The sequence below is a fragment of the Anas platyrhynchos genome, chromosome 2 (assembly GCF_047663525.1).
Source record: "Anas platyrhynchos isolate ZD024472 breed Pekin duck chromosome 2, IASCAAS_PekinDuck_T2T, whole genome shotgun sequence".
NCBI lineage: Eukaryota > Metazoa > Chordata > Aves > Anseriformes > Anatidae > Anas > Anas platyrhynchos.
Genome location: NC_092588.1, coordinates 93,981,420 through 94,007,500, shown reverse-complemented (window position 1 = coordinate 94,007,500; position 26,081 = coordinate 93,981,420). Strand labels below are relative to the sequence as shown.

The 26,081-nt window shown below is 38.1% G+C and overlaps 1 protein-coding gene across 9 annotated transcripts in view; it reads left to right on the top strand.

The window, feature by feature from the left end:
• MYRIP (myosin VIIA and Rab interacting protein) overlaps positions 1–26,081 on the top strand; it is a 217,822-nt gene that overhangs the window by 2,482 nt on the left and 189,259 nt on the right. For 7 of the 9 annotated variants that reach the window (XM_038173970.2, XM_072033194.1, XM_072033193.1 and 4 more), the window contains exon 2: positions 10,435–10,584. In XM_038173970.2, the coding sequence (XP_038029898.1) occupies positions 10,475–10,584 (110 nt within the window). In that variant the 5' untranslated portion in view covers positions 10,435–10,474. Of the gene's footprint in view, positions 1–8,729; positions 8,749–10,434; positions 10,585–26,081 lie in introns of those variants that run through there. The other 2 variants (XM_038173971.2, XM_038173972.2) reach the window with 2 other exon arrangements.

Genomic DNA, 26,081 nt, shown 5'->3' with positions numbered 1-26,081 from the left:
TGCTTTTGTTTTGGGTCCACGTAGGTTAATTACTAGATAAATACGTAGAGATGATAAAGGCTTCTGGCTTACTACTGAACCGCTGAGGGACAGAAAATAAACCACCCTCAGCCTCAAGCTTTTTATATTTATAGATTTGGAACAGTGTACTTTCAGAAGAAACTTATTGGACTTGAGGAGGATGGTAACTGCTGCGTTGCAAAGTGGAGGGAAGCACCCTGCATTGTTGCTCAAATTATCAAAGAAACTTGGCCGATATATAGTATAAACAGGAAATTTAGTAGGAGGGCTAAAGAAGATTTCAAGACATGGTCTCATTTTATGCATATCTTTGTGAGATTGGGCAAAGATACATATCTCCAAACTTTATTGAGAGGAGACCTCAATTTGACACCTTACATGTGACACCCACGCTATTAGGATCTGTCATTCATGTGGTGTAAACTGGTGATTATGACCTGTTTGCTAGTTAACTTTCAGTAGAAATTTGTGTTACCGTGTTTCTTTGTTTTTTAAGAATGCTTAAAAAAAAAAAAAAACAAAAAAAAAAAACATAGTATTTTTCTGTAACTTTATTTTCAGTAAATAAAGTTCTTCAAATTTCTATGTCCTGAAAACAAATGAATAAACACTGTAGTGGAAAGCAGCAATGAATCACCTAACAGCATTAGTGTAGTATTAGTAGAGTATAAGGACCATAATGTCTTGACTGGTCATAGCCTAACTTCAGCATTATTGTAAGCACAGGCTTTTAAATTCTTATAAATATCATTCTAGGAACACATTAATTTTCTGGACCAATATGCATTACAGTTCAACAGCAGGGCAATTCTGATTTCTTTATTTCTTATTTTTAAAATTTATTTCTGAAGAATGTTATGCTAACAAAAACCTTTGTTGCGCAAATTTGTACTGACCCACTAGCTCCTGAGCAAGTTCAAGGAAACAAGACTTCCTTTTACTTCCTATTACCTGTGTGCTTTTTTTTTTTACCTATTGATGGTCATAAAAGAAAAACTAAAATTGATGTTTGATGTTCAGATTATTGCAGTTATCTCCTGGTTGTTTTAAGATAAAATATTACTGCAAGAAATTAATTTTGGATTGTCCAAGGCAAAGTACACCTTGAAATAAAATATCGCCTACTGAAGTGGATGAAAAAAACACTGTGGAGATTAATCTTTCAAATGAGACGTTTTCATTGGCGTTGTCTGAAGTTGACTCATGGTAATCAATTAAGTAGTTTTTTTGACTTCTGCTGATGTTGGCTGGCAGGCAGGGAGGCTCTAGCTTGCCCTACCTGCTGAAGACCCAAGCTCAAGTTGTGCTGCACAGAACTTTTGGAACAGCAGTTCCAAAAAAATCTTCTGTTGCAGGGTAGCATCCAGAAACAGATACTGCTTGTTGATGGAGAAAAATAAGCAGGTAACTGACTCGATCCAGAAACTGTCTGCATTAAGTCTGTTCAAAGGGTGCTGAGGTAGTTTACTGTAGGAAATGAGACATGAGTCTCTTGTTGTTGCAGTCGGAAATGTAGAGCCTTGTGCGAAGGTTGTTGAAGTCCATTACGTTCCTACTGGTTTGAATAAGCCCTGAAGCCAGGAAAACACCTGAAATCGTTGTATGCTTTTCTTCTTTAATAACAAAACACTCCCTTACCAACACTGTCAGCCCCCTTGCATGCAGAATAAGATGTAGATCTGCTGTTGTAATCTAACTTTCTGTTCCTGGAGAAGACAGGACATAATCTGTTGTTTTTCTTCTGGAAAGAAAAGAAAGCAAAACATGTTTACAGCTTGAGGAGTAAATTTAATAAAAAGTTATCTGTTCTGCTCTTGCAATGAGGTGTTTTATCATCTCTGAAACTAATACAAGAAGAACTTCTTTGCTTATTAGGCATTACCTCTGATACAAAAGGTCACTTTAACACAATTTTCTTCTCTCCCTTTTTGGGCTGTGTGAACAGGATGCTGTGGCACAATGCAGTTCAAATAGAAAAGTGCTGGTGGATTGTGCCATTATTGCTAATTGCTGTGGTATGGATGCTCAGCATATGATTTAAGTGCTGTTGACAGACATATAGGTAATACTGTCCTGGAATACCTCAAGTTGCACAGCGTACGTTCTTTTCTAACCATTGTAAATCTTGCAAGAGGTTTATTCCATGCCCCTCTGCCAAGAGAACCGATCCCTCCCCCCTTCACTGGTCATCCCCAAGACTGCTTAGTGTGCCGTTCTTTCAACACTGACAACTAGCAGTCCTAAGTGCTTTGACATCTGTATGACAGACCACAAATAGGTTTTAAGTTAACAACTCTTGTGGATTAATTGGAACAACACCAGATTTTAAAAGCAATTGAAAGAGCTTTCAGAAGGATTCTAAAAGATATACTTTGTCTTCTACAATCTATGTCAGGTTTGATCTAAAATTCAGTGCCAAAACTTGTCTGTATGTTGATTAACAAAAGAATAAAAGAAATAGATTGAGTCCCAAATCATGAAGAAACCAATTCAGCTCTAGAGGAAGGTCAGGCTGATTATCCTTCCTCCTTCCCCTTTCTATTCTAACATTTAATGATAAGGCTTTAGATTCTTCTTCCAAGTTAGTAGTTAATATCACAGTTCAAAAAGAGGACAATCAATGGAGGAAATACTGTGGACTTGGATTTTATGTGTGATTAAGTGGTCTGCGCCTCTTCTGTAGAAATATGCTACGTAGTTGTGGTAGCAGAAAAATACGTAAGAATATGCTTTCAATTGGGAAGCTGGTGTCAATGTTTTATCAAGATCCATAAGACCCATGAAGGATACAGGATAATCTAAAAATTTGGAGAAGCTAACATAGGGGACTAGAAACTGTAATTTTCTAGGTATTTGAAAAGCTGGTGTTCATGTAGAAGTGTGCTTTTTCAGTGTACTGGTAATGCTGCTTACAATTTTGAGAGTAGACCTTGATAAAGGGATCAATAAAAAAAAGGGGGCAGGGGGAGTAAAAGAGAAAAAAAGCAAGTTAATTGGGTATAGAGGTATCCCAGCTTGCCCCTAAAGGTGGTGGCTTAATAATGTAATTGTTAAGTTGACCAGATAATAGTCACCGTGAGACCCAAGAAGGATGGAATAAACGTGTCTATGTGCTGTCTGGCTGATTCTCTAAGCATGTAAGAGGATGAACTCTTTTGGTTCCCTAATCTAAACAGCATGGCTGCTCCAGTTTGGAGTCAAGTATGAGTGAGCCAGGAGTCAAAACATGACTGTGAAGTTGGTCTTTGACTCCAGCAAATGCCTGACTGGGTCTTATACTTGAACGTAAATGTTCTTTGTTTGTATAAACTTGAGAAGTTCAGGCTTGTACTTTCTGGCCAGATAACAGGGTAATTCCACATTGTGCCATGTTAATGTGTAAGAGTAGCCAAGCTCACGTCCAAAGCCAATGTCTCTTCTACTCCACGCTGTGCTTAGGTCCCAGTGTCAAATCTGTGGTGACAAACTAAACCATTAATGCTCCCACCTGAAAGATTAACCCAGCCTCCAGTTCAGTTTTCAGAGGCTCTTTACAGCTCTGGTTTTATTTTACTCTTGTTTTATATCTCTTAACAAATGTTTATCTAAAAAATTCAAAGACAGCCTGCTTCTGAAAACCTTTTTTCCATGTGTGGTGCATAAGTTATGTGTCGACCAACTGCAGCTCATCACCAAGTCTCAGTGAACTGGGACATGTGGCTTTACAGATGTCACTCTTTGGTCTGCCATAACTCTTAGCATTCTTGTTTGCTATAGCATAAATCAGGGCTAGAAGCACTTTGCAGATGTCAGGGTGAGTGCAGAAGGCACAGCCTTATGATGTGATTTTTTGTTGTTGTTGTTTTTTTACTTTGTTCATTTACTTGCTAATCTGTAAAATGCAGTAATTTGCAGTGGGTTTTCCTGTTAGTGGTTTGAATTAGTCATGATTTACTGTATTAAATTTGTTTTCACATCTGGCACTATTAGAGAACACTGTATTAATGTGGCAGCTGCTGCTGGAAGTATTTTCTTACCCCTGAAAACCCAAATTTCTGATTCCAGTCCTACAAAAAGATTCTCTCAGTCAAAGATCAGTTCTTGGTTAAAATTTAAGGATATTCAAATGAATGATATTTAGTAAGAGGGGTGTAAGGTGTCAGTAAAAATAACATATGGTGTGGGGGCAAAGTCCATTTTATCATGTAGGATATTCAAAGTATATCTGTGGTGTGTTTATTGGTTGGTCTAGATATTTTGGTAGTGAACAATACATTTAATTGTTTACTTTTGTAACTTATATAGGTTTCAAGTTCTGATGAGATTCATAATTTATTATAATGATTTTCCTGTTTTATTAAAATGCAAAATTAAATTCCTATGCAGATATGAAATGTGTGGTGCTTCCAGAGCTGTTTGAGGTCTTACAAAAGCTTCACTTTTCCTTTCAGTGTTTCCTTCCCTAGATTAAAGTTATGAATAAATCAGATGAGAGATCTTACCACTGCCTTATATAGTAATGATGGTTTGGTATCTTGAACTTATAAGAATTGCCTTCATGGATCTATGCCTTCTTGGCTAGCTTATTGATTATTTTTTTTCTGTAGGTTGCTCGTATGTATCTGTTCTTTGAAATAGTGATTTCTGTGGTACTAGAGAAAGTGTTTAACTTTAAATTATGTTTGTCACGTGCCACTCTCCAGCTTATATGGTATTGGACCTTCTTTATCATTCAGTTTCCTTAGGCCTTCCAGAAGATGGGATGTTAGCATCTGAAACACGGATCTGCACGGGGATATTCTGACTTGTGTTCTCTCATATGCCTTTCTTCATGAATTAGTTTTATATTACTTTTTGCAGAGTTAAAAGCATACAGGGTGGAAAATGCTTCTGTTTAACCTCTCAAGATTAGATATTTATTTCCCTCCCTGTGGAAGAGTACCTATTTGAACATTCCTTGGCTCAATGTGGCATTGAACCTGAGCCTTTTTCCACGTATTACTGTCACACAGATAAGGCAAATTCTCCCATCTTCTCTGTCTTTTAAAACAAGATACAAACTGCCATCAGTTCTCTGAAGGAACAGAGGATCTGCTCTTTCTTTCATCTCCCTGCGATCTCTGTAGCTCACTGCATGGCCATTGATTGTGTGATGCTGAGACTGACAGGTGTCATGGGAGAAGGTTGTGGCATGCACGGTGCAACCCAGGTGGGTAAGTGCATTTCTGCAGTCCTCACTCTAATGCTAATGCTCAGGAGAGAGGCAGGAATGTAAATGAGCTGTTTGTTTAGTATTTTTCTCCTGTTAGGTCAAGCTTAGAAAGTGCAGTGTGAAGACCTGTGTGCTGGTTGTGTTTGTGTGTGCGTGCCATCGTGTGGGTTTTGGTGGGAGGGTAGAAGAAAGGAAACAGCCCCATTGAGCAGCCTGCTGTTCTCTGTGCAGGGAGCTTAGGGTCCCACTGTGTGGGTCAGGCACCCAGCAGGAAGCTCTTGCTGTCTCCTGCTTAGAGCTGTACAAACATCTAAATGTGTTGGGCTCTTTGAGACCAGTTGCATGCCCTACCTAACTCCGCATGCTGGCTTTCTCCCAGACCTGTGGTTATTCACCTGGGGCTTGTTGACAGTCCGTTAGGGTAATGAGCTGCATTTCATGCTTTGCATGGAAGGCATGTGGAAGAGAGGCCAATCATCTAAGGTACAATTGTGTCTCAGCGCATTACTGCTCCAATTTTGTCTTTCTTGCTAAGCTGTCTTCCTCGTTTTGGGAGAAGTAACAATCTGTCTCTCACAGCCAGAATGCTGTCAGACTGATCATCACTACTACACACTCTTTCATAAGACAGTTGCTGCTAACTAGAGAAAATAAGGCTGAACGTTGTTTGCCTAAATTTAACATAAACAGTGGAAGATGAGACTGAAGTGAAATGAAAGTATACAGGAACTAGAAAGCAAATGACAGTGAAATACATGCTAAAAATATATGCCAGGAGAGCTGTGATCTTTCTCAAGTGTAGGGCCACATCTTGGATCAGTCTCTCCTTTAGGAGTTCACTGTTGCCAGTGAGAAGATTATTCTGGTCAAGGAATTTGGCTGTTATATCACGTTTGAATTTCCACTGGTGTTTATGCTTGTGTATCAGATGTAGGTTTGGTTCATAGGTATAAAATGACCATGATTTATTATGAAGATTATTTTTTTTGTAATGGCATTCATCTTTTCTTTCAATCTGTCAAATGTAGATGACAGAAACGAAGTCCTCCAATTTAATATTTGGTCTTCATCCTGTAAAAACATTTATTTACTATTTAAACAAAGTAGTTTTCTAGTTTTTAGAAACAGTTTAATATGCTGTGTTCTGCCTTTGTCTGGCTCTTGCCTACAGGTGAGAGATGCCAGTCTTTTTAAAATAAAATGTGATTTTAGTAGAGCTTTTGTACTTCATACTCAGTACTTAAGCTAATATAAGATACGGGAGCAAGAAGAATATGAAACTCCTATTTATTTCATAAAAAGATTGACATGTAGAAAAACACAGTGCTAACCTTTGACCTTTAAGATTTACTATTTCCCTTACTATAGTATGTTCCAGTACTCTTAAACAAATAACACACAGTTATAGTGATAACTTGCATTAATAGGGAACACTTCTAGGAGGAAACAAAAGAACTTCATGGTTCTTTTCAAAACCTGCTGCTTTACCCCTATCCCCAGTGAAACAAACCTAACATTGCTGAGGGACTTGCAAGTTCTTCAGTCATCTAAATCTCATGTAAGATTACTGCAAGGCCGAAAGGAAGATAATTTTTTAGCTTGGTTATAGACCAGGAAATATGTGCAGTAAATCTCAGTTAAAATCATTTTGGACATAAAGAATAACATCCTCTTTCATGAGATCTTTGTTTTATGTCTGATTTAAGCTGTGGCACACCAGATACAAGTCCTCATGTTGAAGTCAGCTTGACCATACTTTATTTTTCAGCTGAAGAGGTGGCTTTGTATTTCCAATGAGTTTGTTTTCCCATCTCATTATTTTGGGACATTAGTTTGTTTCCAGTGAAAAGGAAAGAATATGCCTAGTGCTGTTTACTGCAGCATCTAGACTTTATTGGAGTCTTAAAAAATTAAGAAATTTCTGATCAATTATGATTATGCCTCATCTTAGGTTTAATGATGTACTAGCTGTGGTTGAAGTGACTTTGGACAGTAGTGTTCTTTAAATGATTTCTTTTGGATAAAGTCTGTTTTGCTCAATTGTGTTGAGATAATTCCAAAACCAAGAACTTCCTTACACTTTCAACACCTGGGGCTTATTTTTGTCAGCAAATAAAGTGTGTGCCTTAATATGCTTTAGATGTTATATATTGTAGGACATTTACATTGTCAGCAAAAGGTTATTATACTACATTTGTTTCAATGTTATTACTTCTTTGGGACATACATTAAACAAAACTTTTAATATGATTATTTTAAATATGGACTACAGTGAAGGATCTCTGCTGTGTAGAAAGTGCTTGTCTTCTGTCTTGTACATGTTAAATGGTCAAAATCTTCACCTTTAGGGTTAGAAAAAAGATTTCTTATGGTTCTAGAAGGCTTCTGCAGAAACTGACATAATGCCCAACTATAATGACAAGACAGATTGAGTAGGATTACTTAAGTCCCAACAGTCTACTGGTGTCAGGACTCATAAAGATGTGTTGGTTGGTGACAGAGTCAAAGATATAATTGCTAGCGTGCTTTTTCTTCACAATTTTCTACCTAGAAAAATACCTGAAGTAGTAAAGTAGCTGAGCAAAGTAGGAAAGCTCTAGTGTTCAGTTTGGTGAACTCTAAAACTGAGAACAGGCGAGGGAAAGGTATTTTATGTGAAATATTTCAGTTGCAAGTAGCTGGGTTGAATGAGTTTATGAGATTGGCTCCTCCAGTATCACATTTTATTAATGCATAGGAACAACATCTCAAATCAAAAAGGATACTGCATTGTCAAATTGCTTGAAATCTCAATGCAAATTTGCTTATAAGTGGAATATGTAGGGCATTCTTGTCTGCAGCACCAGGGTATTGGAGGGATGTCTTCCTGATGCACGCTATAAGCCCCCTTGAAACATCTCTTCTCCAGGCTGAACAGTCCTAGCACTCCAGCCTCTCCTCACATGTAGGGTGCTTCAGCCCTTCAACATCTCTGTGGCTATGTGCTGAGTTTGAGCCAGTAAGTCCCTATCTTGCTTGTGCTTGGGAGCCCAGAAGTGAACACAGAGTCCAGCTGCAGTCTTGCTAGTGTGGGGTTAGGGTTAACCCCTAACCCTAACCTTGCTAGTGCTTTAATGCTTCACTGCAGCATTAAAGTAAAATAGGTATCTCTGTTCTACAATAATCACTACGGTCATTTGTATAATTAACTTTGTCATTTGGCTCTCTTCCATACATAGGATCTGTTTTAAGTACTTTAAAAAAAAAAGGGGTGGGGTGGGGAAGGTGGTTTGTGGGTTTTTCCTCCCACCCTCATGTACTGCTAATCTTCTGCTGACTGCAACCCCAAACAATTTAGCTCTCATATGAGTGACAAGGAAATGTGTTACTTGTCTTCATTTCTTGTGTTGATGCCCTTGTCTGTCTTAAAATGCAGAAATGTTATTTGCACTTCTTAAAAACATTTTATTTTGGTTTGTCTCTTTTGTTTGTTTAGAAGGGGCTAATTTCAAGAAATGTCTTCAATGTGGAAGTTTTAATTAGATTTAAACCAGACTGTAAGTAGTACTGAGTTTAGAGTATTATACAAACAATACACAATCAAGTATTGTAAGCCTAGGCTTTTTTGTTACAATGTGTTAATTTGTTGAGAAGTTTTCTAGGGAATTATATTATTCACTGTAATTTCTCTGAGAGCTTAACTTTTGAATTCAAACTGATACTTAGTAAAGAAGTACTAGTAATGAAGGCAAACATCTGAATAGCCTCATTCAAGTAATTTCAATTAAGGCTAGAAGTTATTTTAGGCTGAGAAACTATTTGGTGGGACTTGTTTTCCTGGTAACTCTTTCTATAGAGAGTTTGCCATTGTATATTTCCATTGCATAATCTGGATCTACTGAAAAAGATATTTGAGCATTGTTTATAAATATTTATATACTCCTGTGATACTCCTAGATCAGAGGTGATTTGACAATGTGAAGAAAAATAATTTCCTGGAGGAAACAAAACAAAGCAAAAACCAAGTTCTTTAGAGGTTAATGGCATATTGGGATGCAGACTGAGTCTTCTATTTACATACTGATTTTCATGTGTTTTATTTATAGTATCTGGTGATTCTAAATAGACTTGAGATCAAGTCCTCGCCAACCCATAGAAATCAGAGGTAGAGGGGCTGCACATGTATCGCAGAACTTAGGTGTAAATTTTCCCCATCTAATATATGTTGGCAGTCAGCAGTGACAGGTGAATCACAGACTGCTAGTCTGTACCAATAGACTATATTTTGTATATATCACTTTATTATTTGGAACACTTACTTGATGCTAAGTAATATTTACCTCTTTGGTACAGTATAAGAACTTTTATTCTTAATTATTATATATACATTGTGAGGAACTCATAAAAGAACTATGAAAACTGTGCTGTTTCTGAAACTGTAACTTAATGTGGAGATGGATACCTTTATGATTACTCAAATAACTCTATAAATCAAATTGTAGAAATTAATTCTCAGAGCTGAATTTACTAATTTTCAACACAATTAGATCATGAGAAAATAAATTGGAACAAATTGATGATAATTCATTAATTCATAAATGGACTAAAGCTCTAATTAAAACTTCATAATACCTTCTATTCACACATAACATTGACCACTTTTTTATCCAGTTGCCTTTCACAGGAAGGGGAAATAATGATACTGTGGTGCTAGGTACATCTAAATCTTTCCAGTAGCTCTGGGAAAAGTGTTTGAAATATCTACACTTACTCTTTTTTTTTTTTTTTATGGTGTTTTAAAATAATTCCTGATCCTTAGTTGGTAGTACAAACACTTGTGATTGCTATAGAATAATTTGTTCTTGGTTCATGCACAGCTTCAGGGGTTGCATTTTGCAAAGTTTTGCAAACTGCTGGCATAAAATCTTAAGAAATTTCTAAACCTAATTTCAGTTCAGTCATTTTAATGTATTTCTCATTGAGGGCAATATTACAGTCTTCTTTCAATATTTAATATCACAAATAATAGATCTCTTGCATTTCATTTTAAATTTGAGGGTGATTACTCTCAACACATAGGATGTTAAAAAAAACAAAACAGTTCTGCAGCGAATCATTTTCTTCTCTAATATTTATGGCAGAAACTTTGTGTTGCAGAGATGTACCTGTGATTTTAACACACTCGGGGAAAAATATCAGTACTTTCAATTTATGTTGTGTTTTGTTGCTGGTTTTGTTTTCAGATATTCCTCATAGTTGTTCACATCCAGTGCAGAGTATATAATGGGGAGAAAACTGGATCTTTCTGGCTTGACTGATGAAGAAGCTGAGCATGTGCTGCAGGTGGTTCAGCGAGATTTCAGCCTTCGTAAGAAAGAAGAAGAAAGGCTGAGGTAAGATTTAAAACATGGTTAGAATTATTAGTTGTTCTGGACCATTACAACCTGTTCTGTGGAGAATCTGGAGAACACAGCTGTTTTGGCATGCTTTTCTTCTATTCAGATACTTTGTCTATATGCAAACATCTGAAGGTGAAGAAACTCAACCCATCTCTTTCCCCAAAAATAAACAGTAGGGTGCTATCCATTATACTGATAACTTAACTTTGCTTTCAGTAAACACAAAATGATTGCAAGCAGAAACAACCCAGAAGAAAGTAAATGAAACTTTCGGCCCTGGAACTTCAGTGTGTGACAAGGGGGGCTACTGGTGAAGACAGGAATTGGATGCATTACTTTTCCTGTAGTTTCAACAATATATTCTTGAATTCTCTTTTTTGTTTAATACCTTCTTTGAACACATCGTGGTATTTTATATTTTAGTTAGCAAATGCACATTCTCTTATACTACTCATAACAGATACCTGTTTCTTTATTATATACCACCATTCTGAAGTCAGCAGAGCAGGAAGATGACTGAAATTAATGTGAAACTAGGTGTATATGTTATGTGCAATGATGAACTGAGGGAAATCCTCTCTTTGTCACGTATTTTCTATTATTTTCTGAAACTACTTGGTACATCGGTAACAAGAGAAGACTTGCGTCATAGGCCTGATTAATTTTCAATGTGCTGTAAGACTTCTTGCTTGGATTGGTAGTGCAAGCTTGTTGCTGGGAAGAAAGACTGGATGAAGAAGGCATTCAGAAGGGTTTTCTTGTCTGTTTTGTCATGGGTTGTACTTATTTATTTATTTATTGAAATTTTATTTATTTAATTTTTAGTTCTTCACAATAAAGCCGAGAGATATTATAGAGACAGGTTAAGGAGAGTGAGTACAGGGGCTTTCTCTTGCCTCATTTGTGTGTCTTTTTTATCTTACCGGGAGCAAGCATACAGCAGCTAGCAAGCACTGGGCATCTTTCCTCTTCTATACAACTAGATCCTCTAGTGAGAGAAGGACAGGGGAGGATGTAAGGCATGCCCACAGAAAGTTGATCAGAAAGCCTTGATAGATGGTCTTGCTTTGCTAGCAGGAGCTGAAGAGTCAAATAACATGCCACAGGAACTGAAATTTATCTTTACTCCCAGCAGGTGCTTTTAAGGCAGCTGTTTCAGAGCTAGACACCAACGTCTTCTACAGCATTGCAATTGGTTACATGTTAATTTATTTTTATGTATTCTATAAACAAAATGATATAATGAATGTGTGGAGACAATTGCATATTTCTGTCTGAGTACTTTCATAGATGTGCTGCTAATCAAATTTGTGATCTTTCTAAAGCATAGGTAGTAGTTCAGAGCCTGAGGAAGTTTGACTTTATACATCTTTTGAGAAGAACTGAAGCAACGCTGCAACTTCATGAGAGTTGAGTTTGGGGGGAGTCAAAGGCCTTTCTTGATTGTTTGTTTTTTTTTGTTTGTTTTGGTCTTGTTTTTGTATTTTTATGAATAAAACCTGTGCACACTGAAGCTCTCCTCCCAGTAATACAGTAATATAAATTTTGTCATCCTTCACATGGGTGCTATGTAAATACTGAAATGAAATGAAACATGCAAGAAGACACACTCATCATTTGCATTTTCTGCTGCAAAGCAGAAAGTTGAGTCTCTACAGTGAGAAATTTTAGTAGTGGTTCTCTAATTTAAATATTTCTCCTCACTTTGTGTTGGTGTTACCAGACTGGCTCCTGTATATTTTGTGGATTAAAAAAAGTAAAAATAGGAAGATAACAATAAGATAACTGCATATAGTTAGTGATTAGTGTGGTTGATTTGTTATGCCTTGCTGTTTCCTGTCAGTGCAAGGTGTTTTTTTTTGTTGTTGTTGTTTGTTTGTTTTTGTTTTTGCTTTTGTTTTGTTTTGTTTGGTTTGTTTTGTGTTTTTTTTTTATCCCCTGTGGCTCTCAGCCTGATATCAGATCAAGAATATTTACTATTCTTTGTTGCTTGTTCACCCATAATCTTTCTATTTCAATTGTGATGGTTCTTTGGCAGTAGTGCTATGTTTTTATTTACTTTAGTGTTGGTGTAATCATCCACAGTCACTGAGGCTAAAATTATAACACAGTCTTGTAAATAGATGGTCCTGTTTTTCTGTGAATCAGAAGTAGGCAAACCAGGCAGATCTGGCAAAATTAGGTAGGTGATCAGTTTGAGTTGCTTAGCATACATGCTTTTTACTGGGTTGTGGTAGTACAGCTTTGTGTACTTCACCTCTACCGTAGAAGCTCTATAGGCTACTACAGTTGGCTACTGGGATACTAATTATTATAATTTGCTTTTAGAATAAATTTGCTGCACATGCTAATGGTTTGTTTTCTCATGGACAATCTATTTTTAATCTTGAATTTCAGACTTCATGTATCTGAGTGAGCAAAGAGGAAGATTGGACTGTTATGAGGGTTGAACCTCTAATGTTTTGCTCTGTATGATTGAACCTTTAATGTTTTGCTCTGTATGATTTCTGTGTCATGTCTGCAGTTTGCTTTTTGAAAAGAAACAGCACACGAGAGCTTATTAGAGCTTAGAAAGCCAAATGTTTGTGAGATAGGCCTCTTTACACAAACAGTTGTGTAAATGAGATTGAATGCACTAGCAGTAAATGGAAACAAAAGGCAACAATCTTCCAGATCATCCAGGAAGGTGATCTCTGGTCATCTATGGTCTCTTCCACTGTGGGCAAAATATATTCCCACATTGGTTTTGTTTTTATGGTACTGTTATATTTATCAATGTGCTAGCCCATTTGTTCCAGGTCAGGACTGCTGTGAAGTAAAAATGTTTTTAAAAGTAAAATAATAATTTACAAGAAAAAAGTGATGGATTTTCTTACTGCTTGGAGCAGTTCCTAACTTGTTATGTTTTGTCCATGTGGACAGATTGAAGGATAGGTGCTGCGCTGATACTGAATTTACTGTTCAGAAGAACTGTAAAGGGGGAAAAAAGTTAGACGGGTGGGAAAGCGGGCAGGGGTTGAAGGGATTCAGTGAGGCAGGAAACTCAGTGCTGATACTCTACCTACTTTTGCTTCAGGAGGCCATGGGCTAAGCCACATAAGCAGTATTTCTATAAGCGTTTAATGACAGAAGTTCCCATCCCCATATTGAATACTAAATCAGCTATGTCTGGGGTGGTATTTTCATGGTAAACTATGGAAACTTGCATGGGGCATGGGTGGAAAATGTTTCTGTGGGGGTGAGGGCATGAGTCTGCCTGGTTTAAACAACTGGTCTTAATCATATGGGAAAACAGAATTACAAGGAAAAATTTCTGACCTTCTGGTACCACATGGACGTGTCGTCATAAGCATGTTAAGCAACTCGTACGTTACGTGGGGTCACCAGGACAGCATGAGAGAAGTGTTGTCAGTTGACTGTCACTCACAGGCAGAACACAGTGCCATGTTGTGCCTGATACTGTATGTCATAGCTAGCTGGTGAAAATCAGCTTTGCTGTTACAATGCAGTTACATTTTCAGCTGTAGTAAAGATGAATTTCACTGATCCGTGATCAAATCTCCAGTATTGCTTTACTTGCAGAAAACATTACACATACGTGATTACTGGAAGGCCTTCTATATTCTGGTTGTTCCGATTTTCTTTTACCCATAATTGGTAAGGGCCTAGAATAGAGCCTTGTGTGGAAGAAGATGAAACCTTTTAAATCAGGTGTTGCTTTTTTTACATACTTTTTCCTCTCTGTCCCTTTCACACTGTAGCTCACTGGAGCATGAGTAGGACTGTGAAGAGGCTTCTTAGGGTACAAATGCTCATACCTGACAAAACTGAGAAACCAGTTCAATGCTTTTTCTTGTGAGACTACAGTAGGCTTCAGTGTATGCACAGTATGTGTCATGGGTCTTGTCGTGGATAAAATTTTATACTCCTCTTAACCTCTGTTAATAGAAATATTGTCCATATGAGTCATATCAAACAGGCAAAATACCAAGTTTGACATTTGGGTAGCTATCTGTTGATTCAGCTTATCAGTTCTTGTTCCTTCTTCCTGTGGCAGATTATCAAATACCTGAATAAAAACAAAACAAAGCTGTCCTTCTTCCCTCCTCCCCTCCAGTCCAAACAAAGCCATTTTAAAGCTGTTTTCCTGGGGAGAGGGGAGTAGGAGATTGGTCTCGTCTTCTCCACAGGCTTCAGAGTTCCAGCAAGTGAACTGCTGATCAATACCTGTTGTCAGAAGGGATTTCCTAAGGTCAGTCTGCCTGCCCTTTGCCCCAGTGAACAGCATGGGCAGACCACAAAGAGCATTCTTGTCCAGAATTCTGATATCTTGTAGCAGGTAGGCACAGTTCTGCTTCCTGTGCCTGCTCATTAACTCCTCAAGGGATCTGGTGAAGGAGGCTGTAACATACCACTTCATATCTGTTTCTTCCCATTAGCTCCAAGAGCAAGGCCCCATGCAGTGCTAAGGAAAATGGTTAGCACTTATTTGTGGGCTGTCCTGACAAATGTGTTCTCATGGTAAAAAAAAAAAAAAAAAAAAAAGCTTGGAACAATTTAGTCCTTTGAGGAAGGATGATGATCTTTGCTATTCTCAAGTTAACACAGCTGCACACTTCTCCAATGCAAGGCTGTACTGAGCTGTCACAAGCTTAGCACTCATCTATCTAAATTTATTTTTGAGCACAACGAATGATTCATCAGAATTGTAGCTGCAACTTAATATGTTATTTTGCTACTGCTTTGGCTTTTAAGACAAAATTAAATATATCTAGGGCAGTACCACTGTTTCATGGACGTAAAGGTTCAGTAACAAGATTAAGAGCAAGACATTTTTATTTATAGATTATCACTAAATTTGCTACATAATGTTCCAAAATGTAAAGAAACCTTTTTCTGAGGTAATGCAGGTTGACAGAGTTAAGAGTCATCATTAACTTCATCTGTTTACTAGATGCTATATACTGTTATTTTGTAGCCCTCTCTAAACAGTGATACTTAATGTTTTAACAGAAATCCCTTAACAGTATTCTTGGGTCAGGATAAGTTTCTTGTCAAGAAATCGTTAATGACCTGGATGAATTCTGAAAAAAAGACAGATAATGGATAATGGTTGCTTTGGCTGCAAAGTCAGTAAGGACTTTAAAATGCATTTAGAAACTGGCACTTGTCATTAATTTCAAGAAACATTGATCCCATGTGCTGCTTGCAGGCAAATTATGCTGTATTTGGAATTATGCAAGGAAGTAGGTATCTCAGCAGTGATACAACATGGCTGTTAATGTGCAGTGCAGCGGTGTTGAGTTGGGATTCTGCAGCTCTTCTTTCTGTGGTTTGCTCTAACAAAGCTCTAGCAGCTCCCTGCTCTAACAGCTGATAGTCCTAGTTCAAAGAGTGGGTTGGTTCCACTGGCTCAGCAGTGGTACCTGCTCCACCTACAATCAGAGAATGTGACTGCAGCTGACTGCAGGGTAGGATCTAGCCTGTGCTTTACTGAAGAGAAATCAGGGCTCTGGAAAGAGTCTAGAATTAGTAGCAAAGAGCTTTTAGTTGCTGAAGTTACAGGTTTAGGTCCATATTTATGTAGCCTAATTAAGAATTAAATACCATTGTATTTCTAAAAAGAGCAGCTTATGCATAGGTATCTCTAAAAGCAGCTTTGTACCACTCACTTGGACATGCTTATTTGTGCTCTCCATTGCTCTTGACTGTAGTGGTAGCCCACAATGTCTGTTGTTGTTATTTGAATGCCATTTGGTTGCTCTAGGGAACGTGTGGCCAGAACTGCTCAACAAGCTGGCAAATACAGGACCTCATTCCTCAAGCTGTCTTTCTTGAATTTTATGCCAAGTGTTTTAATACAGACAATTCCAGATGGGAATTTTGTATTCTGTTTTAATTGTGTTTACAAATGCAGCTTTGTCTGAGAGGAAATGCTAGTGAACAAAGGGTGAATAAATATGAGATGATCTTTATGAAATGGTGCAAAAAGGAAGAAGCCTAATTTTAGTGAATTTTAGAGATGCTTGTTCGATCTGTGCCAAATTTGAATGGTCTGTTGGCATGCATTTAATAAAAAGAGAGTTTTTGCTGAGAGTTAATAAAATTTATTGCAAGCTTTTTGTGGTAATTTGGTCATTGTCACAGGTGATGACTAGTCAAATTAACAGCCATAGTTCAGCTAAAAGGAGTGAGCATGCCTAGTGGTAATGAATGGCAATAATGTAAAACCAATATTTAATCTTCAGTATCTTCTGTATGAGGAGTCTAAGGTGTTAAATGTAACTTAACATTAGGATTAATCTCTTACCTGAGCAGCCCTGCACTGGCAGCCAGGGATGTTCTCTTGAGTATGGAGTATTGTCTATATAATTTCTATACAATCTAATCATGGTGAAAATAGTTGTTGAAAATATTATATATTGTCTTTTGCAGAGAAAGTGTTTCAGCTTTTTTTTCTGAAGAAACAAGATTATTAATCTTTTTTAATATGCTACTCAGCTTTAATTTATTGGAAATTTCTTTATTAGAGCTCATTGTTAGTTCATGGGAAAAATGCACAAATGTTCATGAGATAGTATATGGAATCTGATGAGGGAAGAGGTTGTTGAAGAAGTTGAAGAAAACCTTTTAACACATAGTCAGTGTTAAAGGTTTTAAGGATGGGTTATTCAAGGCTCTATCTGAATACCATCAGTTTCTAGATCCCGCTTTGGGCATGAAGATGAACCTTCTGGACCTCTTGAGTTCTGTCTCCCATTGTCCCCTGAACTCCAACCTTTTGATCCCATGGAGGTCTTTAAAAGATGTTTAGATGTAGAGCTTAGTGATACGGTTTAGTGGAAGACCAGTTAGTGTTAGGTCAGAGGTTGGACTCGGTGATCTGGGAGGTCTCTTCCAACCTAGATGATTTGGTGATTCTGTGATCCTTTAGAGGTTATCTGGATCTGGGCAAACATCGTGTTGAAAGTTGAGCTTGTCTGCTATGGGTTTGTCATCTGTTTATCTCTATACTGGAACAAAATGCTAATATGTGAACCAAAAATTATAATTTTCTAGTCTCCACTAAGCACTGCTGGGTGGATAATTTTCCTAAGAGAGGGAAAAACCCATATTCTATCATGTAATCACTGGGAACATTCAGCCTTTTGGTAAAGGAAACTTGTTTTCTTAGTAGAAAGATGGAAAGGTTGTATGACCTCATGGACACTAAATGAAGCAGAGTGCTGGAGAATAATTCTTCCAGTGAGATGCCTAATTTATTTTGAGCAACCAGGAAGGTTATTAGAAAGATGCACCAAATAGCTTGATTAGTGTATGTGTTGGGCTATCTAAAGTAGTAAATAAGGTTTTATGAAAGGGAAATAAGTCACTTATACAGAATCTGATGTTCCTGAAGATGAAAACTGAAAACAATAGTACTTGCAAAGATGACCTTCTGGGAAATCAGTTGTTACAGAGCTGGGGAGAATGTTGAAGAGCACATGTGTCAGGTCCCAGGCAGCTGAATTTCAGGGGTTTTTCCAGAGGAGGAAGTTCTGGACAAGGCATCTGCACTTTGGAAGGGTGATTAGATCCAAATCTGGAAAAGCCAAATAAATACTGTGGAGTGGGGATCCAGCTACTGGATCCTCGTAACTTCATGGGCTTGTTTTTTATGATATCTAATAGCTGTTACTGTAGTGCATGAAATAAAATAGAGATTGCTGCTGCAATTACAGAAGTGATTTAAAGGCCTATATCTGGTGTAATGCATCAAGGTTCAGTGGATACATTGTATGAAACCTATGGCTTTTTTGAAGGAGTGTTTTTATCTAGTTCAGGGATAAAACCTGGATTAAAATAAATAAATAAATAAATAGCTTTATGGGTCAAAGTCTTGTTCAACTTACAGTACTTATTTACACAGGACCTAAGTCTACTTTATTTGTTGGTTTCTCTATTCAGGTGTTACTATAGTAATAAAACTTTCAATATTTACTTAAGTTACAGTAAAATATAAATAAACATGAAAACAAGTGACACATATTGTAACTGATGACTTAATCTCCTTACTAGAATTCTTGATACATAAATGCTCAAAATCCATTTCCATAAAATGTTCACCAACTGGAAGCAGCAAGTACCAAGTTTAGTTGTGGAAGAAGTGGTATATTTAAAATGCATTTTTTTGATGCTAGATGGGACTTTTTTTTTATGAGTTTCTATAGCAACATGTTGTAGACCTGTCCTGTGGCACATTAATCTGTTTGTGGATCTGTCTGAAGCTGTATGGCTTCCTATCTTAAATATACTTGCCTTTGGTTTTCAAGCAAATCAGAAAGTGCTCATCATTATGAAGTTTGTCAATTTGAAATATTTATGAAACCATCATATCTGGAAAAGTAAAAGACTTCCTTCCACCTACAAAACAGTAACCATTCTTAAAAAGTACTTCCATATTTTAGAGATAATATATTTAAGGAAAGTAATATTGTCCTTAAAACGTATTCACTGATGTTTCAGTTCAGAGCAACTACTGTGGTGAATCAAGGGACAATCATTGCCTTTGTTAACTTTTTATTTTTTGCAACAATTTGAACTTTTATTATTTTGTGATAAGACTCAAAGAATCTCCATTCATTCATTTTTTGTTCATAGAAAAGCCCTGGTCTTTTCTTATGGCCAATTCTTCTGCCTTTGGTTGACAGCAGAACCAAGAACACATGTAAGTAGTTGCCCAGGGAGATGTCAGAGTGGAAGAGACGATGTTGAGTTGCTTTCATGCACTCAAATCAGAGTAGGGCTGTCTCCTATTGACAGTGGTTTTAGCTGTGAAAAGATGAATTTTGAATATTTCTTAACATATCCTTTCCAAAGCCTATGAGGAACTGAAAGCCTGTCAGAATGTGCATGGCAAACAAATGAGTAGGGTGTAGAAGAAACACCTAAAGAAGGTAAAACCACTGTATTAGAATGAGCAAAACAAGTGATTTATGTCACCGTTCACTATGCTGAAGATTAGGGAGAGTGCGACAGGATCTTCCCGAAGTTATTGAATCAGTGGAGGTGAAAATAAATTTTAACAAATTTGACATGGTGACTTTGTTTTTGCCTAATACTTCATCCTTCAAGTTCTTTACAACTTTTAGTTGTCACATGCAGCTTCTTACTTAATGCTCTGTGTTAGAAATGAGCTTTGGAATGAATGGGACACCAGTTCTTAGAAACCTGTCCTGACTCTAGGAACCTATGTCATGAGAAGTTCATGGAAAGACAGCTGCTTTGGAAGTTAAAGTTTGATAGAACTGCTCAATTCTTCACCATGCTATCACATTTCAAAATGAACTGTTACAAACTGCGATCTGCTTGCTTTCCAGAAATCTCACAACATTTAGTTATGGGGAAGCTCAATTTTTATTGTTTGTAAACATGTTCTGTGTTTATGTGAGTTCAAAGGACTGCTAGACAACTTTGGGAACAGTACAGAGCTGACCAGAGTAAGTGGTATATTAAAGGGAGATTATCTTTTTTTTTTTTTTTTTTTTTTTTTTTTTTACAAATGGCAAAATTCTCATCATTTTTCTTTCTAAACAAAATTGGTGAATATTTTTGCCTCAATGAAAAATGTGGCATACATGTTTTGACATTTGTGATTTTCCCACACACTTCAAAGCTTCCAAAATGTTGTTTCAGAAATGTCTTCAGAGATGCTTTGTTACTGTAGGTACATTTTGTTGGTTGAACACATGAAATAAAATGTATTGGCTTTTGATACCTTTGTGAAAATTATTTTTTTAAATAGCATAAACTAACACTTCACACTTGACACTTGTAATATTTTAGACATGCAAACATCAGCTGTTGTATCAGCTGAGGATGGTATGAAAATTAATGTATCACAAAACATTGTTGTAATGGGTACTACCTGAGTATATGTTTCTACCCCATGATAAATGTGAGGTAATTGTAATTTACCCATGAGGGATAAGGTATGGAGCTTCATGTTTACTTTGGGGTAGGAGTATGCATATGGACAGTTACTATAGATTAATACTTCTCATTGTAATTGAACTTAGGGTAATTTGTTAATATACTATTAATCATATTTGCAGATGGTGTGGAACCACAGATGTGGTAACCTCTGTGTCTGAGGCTACAAAAAGTCTTCGAACTGCATATCAAATAAGATTGTGAAACGGCCTGTTCCTTTATATTTGACTGGAATTATTACTGGTCAATATATTTGCTTATGTTTCTGTCTTTATTACTTTCATTCTTTGGTTCTCCTGTTAGTTATGACTTATCTGCTTTCAGGAAAACTTTGTGAACTCAAATGGGCTTTATTTTTCTGTTTCCTTTATGGTACTTACTAAAATTTAAAATACTAAAATAATCTTACTATTTTTACTCTTGACTACTATCCAAATTCAATGAAGAAAAATACATAAATCTCTATGCAAATAAAAGCAAAAAAAATGTATAAAGTCAAAAAGAACATAGCAGAGAAGCTTGTTAGAGGTGGCAGAGATTTAAGCAAACTTTCTGCTGTTCAGAAACACTCTGAGTGAGATGGAACAACAATCTCTATCGCTTGGCTTCTGTAACATTGTCAATGATGTTTGCTGATGACATGCCAATGGCATGTTCTCTTCTCCCCCTACACTCGTTATTTTTCATCAATGAATCAAGACTTTTGGGTTTTGCTCTGAGCATAACACTAGAAAGCATGGAACCAATGCATATCAATAGAAAGTCTGTTCATTAACAGGAGGGTGGTTCTGTACTATTGCCACTATCATAGTTTTTACGGTTTTGAATCTGCACGAAGTGATGAGTTTGATCTCCCTCTTTTTTTCTTACTTTTCTTTATAACAATAATTTAAAAAAAAAAGTGTGTTTTGAGAAGGAATTTTGAAAATATGTTTAATTTTAAGGTCTTTGTAACTGCATCTAGGCTGTAAAGCATCCTGGAAGGAAACCTGTGACTATCTTTCTTGGTCACACAGAAGAATGAAACTGTCTTTGGAATTAATGTTGCTTCATTTGATGGGAAGCTGTTAACTGTGATTATACATCTTGAAAACTTCATTTTAATGGGTTATGAACTAATAGGAAAACAGACAAATACTTCTATGACAGACGCATAGTATCTCATTAGATGGAGACTGTAATCTAAATGATACTGTCACTAGTGAACAAATCTATTTCAAGCTGTAAGATATCATTTGAAGTTTCTATACGCCTCATAAATATTTAATGTCGCTGTATGACTATTCTGCTATTACAGGTAGAGGCACTTAGTCGGAGTAGAATGTAAGTTTACATTTCAAGTATAGTTAATCAGTCATCTAGATGAAGACAAATTTCATTTTACCATTAATTAAAATTACTGTGAATTTATCATAGTTTCCCCTTTCATATTTTACCCATTCCTGCTCTTGAAAACATTTATTTAATGATAACATAAAACCTAGTTACCCAGTGAACAGCTTTGTTCCGTGATAGACAGTTAAGTCTGTGTGAAAGCAAGAGTGGATTTAAGTTCAAAACAGAACTCTTAAGCAGTTTATATATCAGTCTAGAGCTAGTGGATTGTCTGTGCTTTACCAGGCACAGTACAGTAGCCTAATGGTTGGTTTTCCTTCTGCTATCTGGACTTTAATTTCTTTTGCCATTTAAAAATTCATTGTTAGTTTTATATTTAACTTTGTATAATCAGCACAACAACACTGTCAAAGTGCCTTCACAACAACACTGTCAGCTAGTGCCTTCAGAGTGCTAGAACAGGTAAGAAAATGGAAGAGGACTGACAGCCTTGGGAATAAGAGATTTATAGCAAGTCAAACATGCACCTTGTTATGTGTGAACATGGGCTTCTCTTTGCATCTTTGGAGAGCTAAAACTTGAAATTTGAAAAACTACTTCAGAGTCTCTCAAGCGGCTCACTTTCAGACAGACTATGCATTTAGATTGAATTAACATTAGTACACTTAGAATAGTGTAAAATAGTCTTTTGGATGGCACATTGGTGAGCCAGCTATAACAGGTTTTCCTGGCTTAGAGTAATCTAGTAGTCTGTAAGTAACTTCTGGAAATTGTACTTCTAATGTTTTATATTGGGTTTAAGCAGGAACAATCTTTAAATTCTTCTCATTTTCAGTACACTTAATTCAGTTGCAGACTGTTAGTTTTATTTTGTTGTGTTCAGAATATAAGTAAGTATGGAAAAGGTGAAAATTGGGTGAGAATTAAGGGCTGGGCTGGTATGGGGGACACTGTTGTGGGCGTGTATTACGGGTCACCAGATCAGGAGGAGGAGGTCGATGAGGACTTCTACAAGCAGCTGGTAGTAGCCTCACAATCACGAGCACTGGTTCTCACGAGGGACTTCAGTTTTCCAGACATTTCTTGGGTAAGCAACTTGGCCAGGCATGTGCAGTCCAAACAGTTCCTACAATTCATTGAAGATGATTTTCTGACACAGGTGGTGGAGGAGCCAACGAGGCAGGGGGTGCTCCTGGACCTTGTCCTTACTAACAGGCTACATTTAAGCAGCACTTCTTCCAAGCCCAGGATAGGTGCATCCCTAAGAGTAGGAAGTTGGGGAAGGGGGGCAGGAAACCTGCATGGATGAGCAAGGAGCTCATCAATAAGATCAAAAGAAGAGGAAGGTCTATGAAATGCGGAAAAAGGGGCTGTCCTCTTGGGAGGAGTATAGAAATGTTGTCAGGGCCTGCAGGGACGCGACAAGGAAAGCTAAAGAGCCCACCTAGAGATGTGGCTTGCAAAAGAGATAAAAGATAATAAGAAGGGTTTTTTAAAGTATGTAAACAGTAAAAGGAAGACTAGGGATAATGTGGGTCCCTTGCTGAACGAGGGGGGTGTCCTGGTAATGGGAGATGCTGAGAAGGCGGAGATACTGAATGCTTTCTTTGCTTCAGTCTTTGGTTCAAGGACTTCCCCCCGGGACTTCTCGACCCTGGAGGGAGGAGAAAGACTCTGGGAAGTGGAGATCTCCCCCCTTATTGACAAGGGAGTGGTTTGGGAGCGTCTGAGTGGGCACAATGCACACAAATGGGTCCCGAAGGGATGCATCCACGTGTGCTAAGGGAGTTGGCAGAAGTTATCACTCAACCGCTCTCTATCATCTTTGAAAGGTCCTGGAGAACAGGAGAGGTGCCTGAAGATTGGAGGATAGCCAAGAAGTCTTCAAGAAGGGCAAGAAGGAGGATCCGAGAAACTACAGGCCAGTCAGTCTCACCTCTGTCCCTGGAACAGCTTGTTCTGGATGCCATCTCCAAGCAATTGGAAGAGAAGAAGGTTATGAGGAGTAGTCAGCATGGATTCACCAAGGGGAAGTCGTGCTCAACCAACCTTGTTGCCTTCTATGATGGCATCACCAGCTGGGTAGATGGGGGGAGAGTGGTAGATGTCATCTACCTTGACTTTAGCAAGGCTTTTGATACTGTCTCCCAGGACATCCTGATAGCAAAGCTGAGAAAGTGTGGGATAGACAAGCGGACAGCAAGGTGGGTTGAGAACTGGCTGACTAGCTGGGCTCAGAGGGTGGTGATCAGCGGCTCAGAGTCCGGCTGGAGACCTGTGACTAGCGGTGTTCCCCAGGGGTTGGTGCTGGGTCCAGTCTTGTTCGACATCTTCATCGACAACCTTGATGAGGGAATAGTGTCTGCCCTCAGCAAGTACGCCAATGACACAAAGCTGGGAGGAGTGGCTGACACGCCAGAAGGCTATGCTGCCATTCAGAGAGACCTGGACCGGCTGGAGAGATGGGCAGGAAGAAATCAAATGAGGTTTAATAAGAGCAAGTGTGGAGCACCTGGGAAGGAACAACCACGTGTATCAGTACAGGCTGGGGGACGACCTGCTGGAGAGGAGCTCTGCGGAGAAGGACCTGGGGGTCCTGGTGGGTGACAGGCTGACCATGAGCCAGCATTGTGCCCTGGTGGCCAAGAGGGCTAATGGGATCATGGCGTGCATTAAAAGGAGTGTAGCCAGCAGGTCAAGGGAAGTGATCCTCACCCTCTACTCTGCCCTGGTTAGGCCTCACTTGGAGTACTGTGTCCAATTCTGGGCTCCCTGGTACAAAAAAGTCAGGGATCTCCTGGAAAGAGTCCAGCGGAGGGCCACAAAGATGATACGGGGCCTGGAGCATCTTTCTTACGAGGAAATGCTGAAAGACCTGGATCTGTTCAGCCTGGAGAAAAGAAGACTGAGATGGGACCTCAATGTGTATAAATACCTGAGGTGTGGGAGACAGAGGGATTTGGCCAACCTCTTTTCAGTGGTTTGTGGGTACAGGACAAGGGGCAATGGCCACAAAATGGGTCACAGGAAGTTCCGCACCAACATGGGAAAGAATTTCTTCATGTGAGTGTGACGGAGCACTGGAACAGGCTGCCCAGGGAGGTTGTGGAGTCTCCTTCTCTGGAGATATTCAAGGCCCATCTGGATGCCTACCTGGACAGCCTGCTCTAAGGAACCTGCTTTGGCAGGGGGGTTGTACCCAATGATTTTTCGAGGTCCCTTCCAACTTCTTCAGTGCTGTGATTTTGTGAAAATACATATTTTTTCTTTCAAAACAAACAAACAAACAAAAAAACCCACACTATTCTAGTTCTTAGCACAGTCCATGAGGCTCTAAGAGCGTTCACCTGGTCAGCAATTCTCTCAGATTTCATTTGTCTTTAATCAGTTGAGGAAGTAGCTCAAGCACTCTAAAGACTTTCTGCCCTTTGGTTATGTAAAAACATGCAGAAGCTTATTTAATCAATTTAGGACTCAGTTTGAAGAAGACAGCAACTGTATCGTCATCTGATAAGAGAAATTCACTTTGTTTACTTTTTTTGTAGTGCTTTATTTTAATCTACTTGTCCCTGATTAAGTTGATAGCATTGGCACATTGTATGACATGTATGTTGCTTGAAAATTCCCCTCACTCCCAGGCATGATGTATCTGTGTTAAGTAAGGTGTGCCTCAGAGGCAGTACTGACCTCTACTGGGAATGACAATTGAAGCTGTTGGGGTTCAGCAGTTGTGTTGTCTTGCAGTAGACCACTTCGCAACAACAGCCCAACACCACCTTTGAATAAATCAGCAGAGAGGGCAGTGTTGCAGGAGGAGAATGTGACTGTCTGGTATCATCCCTTTCAGCAGAAATGATGATCTTTGTATGATCAGAAATGATATCTCGGTATTGCAGAGATTGATGTTTTAGCATCAGTAATTAACATGAGCATTAAGTACTACTAGCATGTTGAGCAATGCATAATTGTAGCATGTGTGAACAGGGAGGTATTTTGGAAAGAGCTATGATGCTTTTTTGATTCAGAGGGGGAAAAAAGTCTAATCCCAGTATTTACCAAATGCCACAGAAGAGTAACTTCAGAAATTTGGCAGAACATTTCAGTGTGTCTTTGTCTCCATATTTAACACTCTCAACATGGTAGTGTTTACCCTTGATTTGTAAAATTCTGAAGCAAACAACACT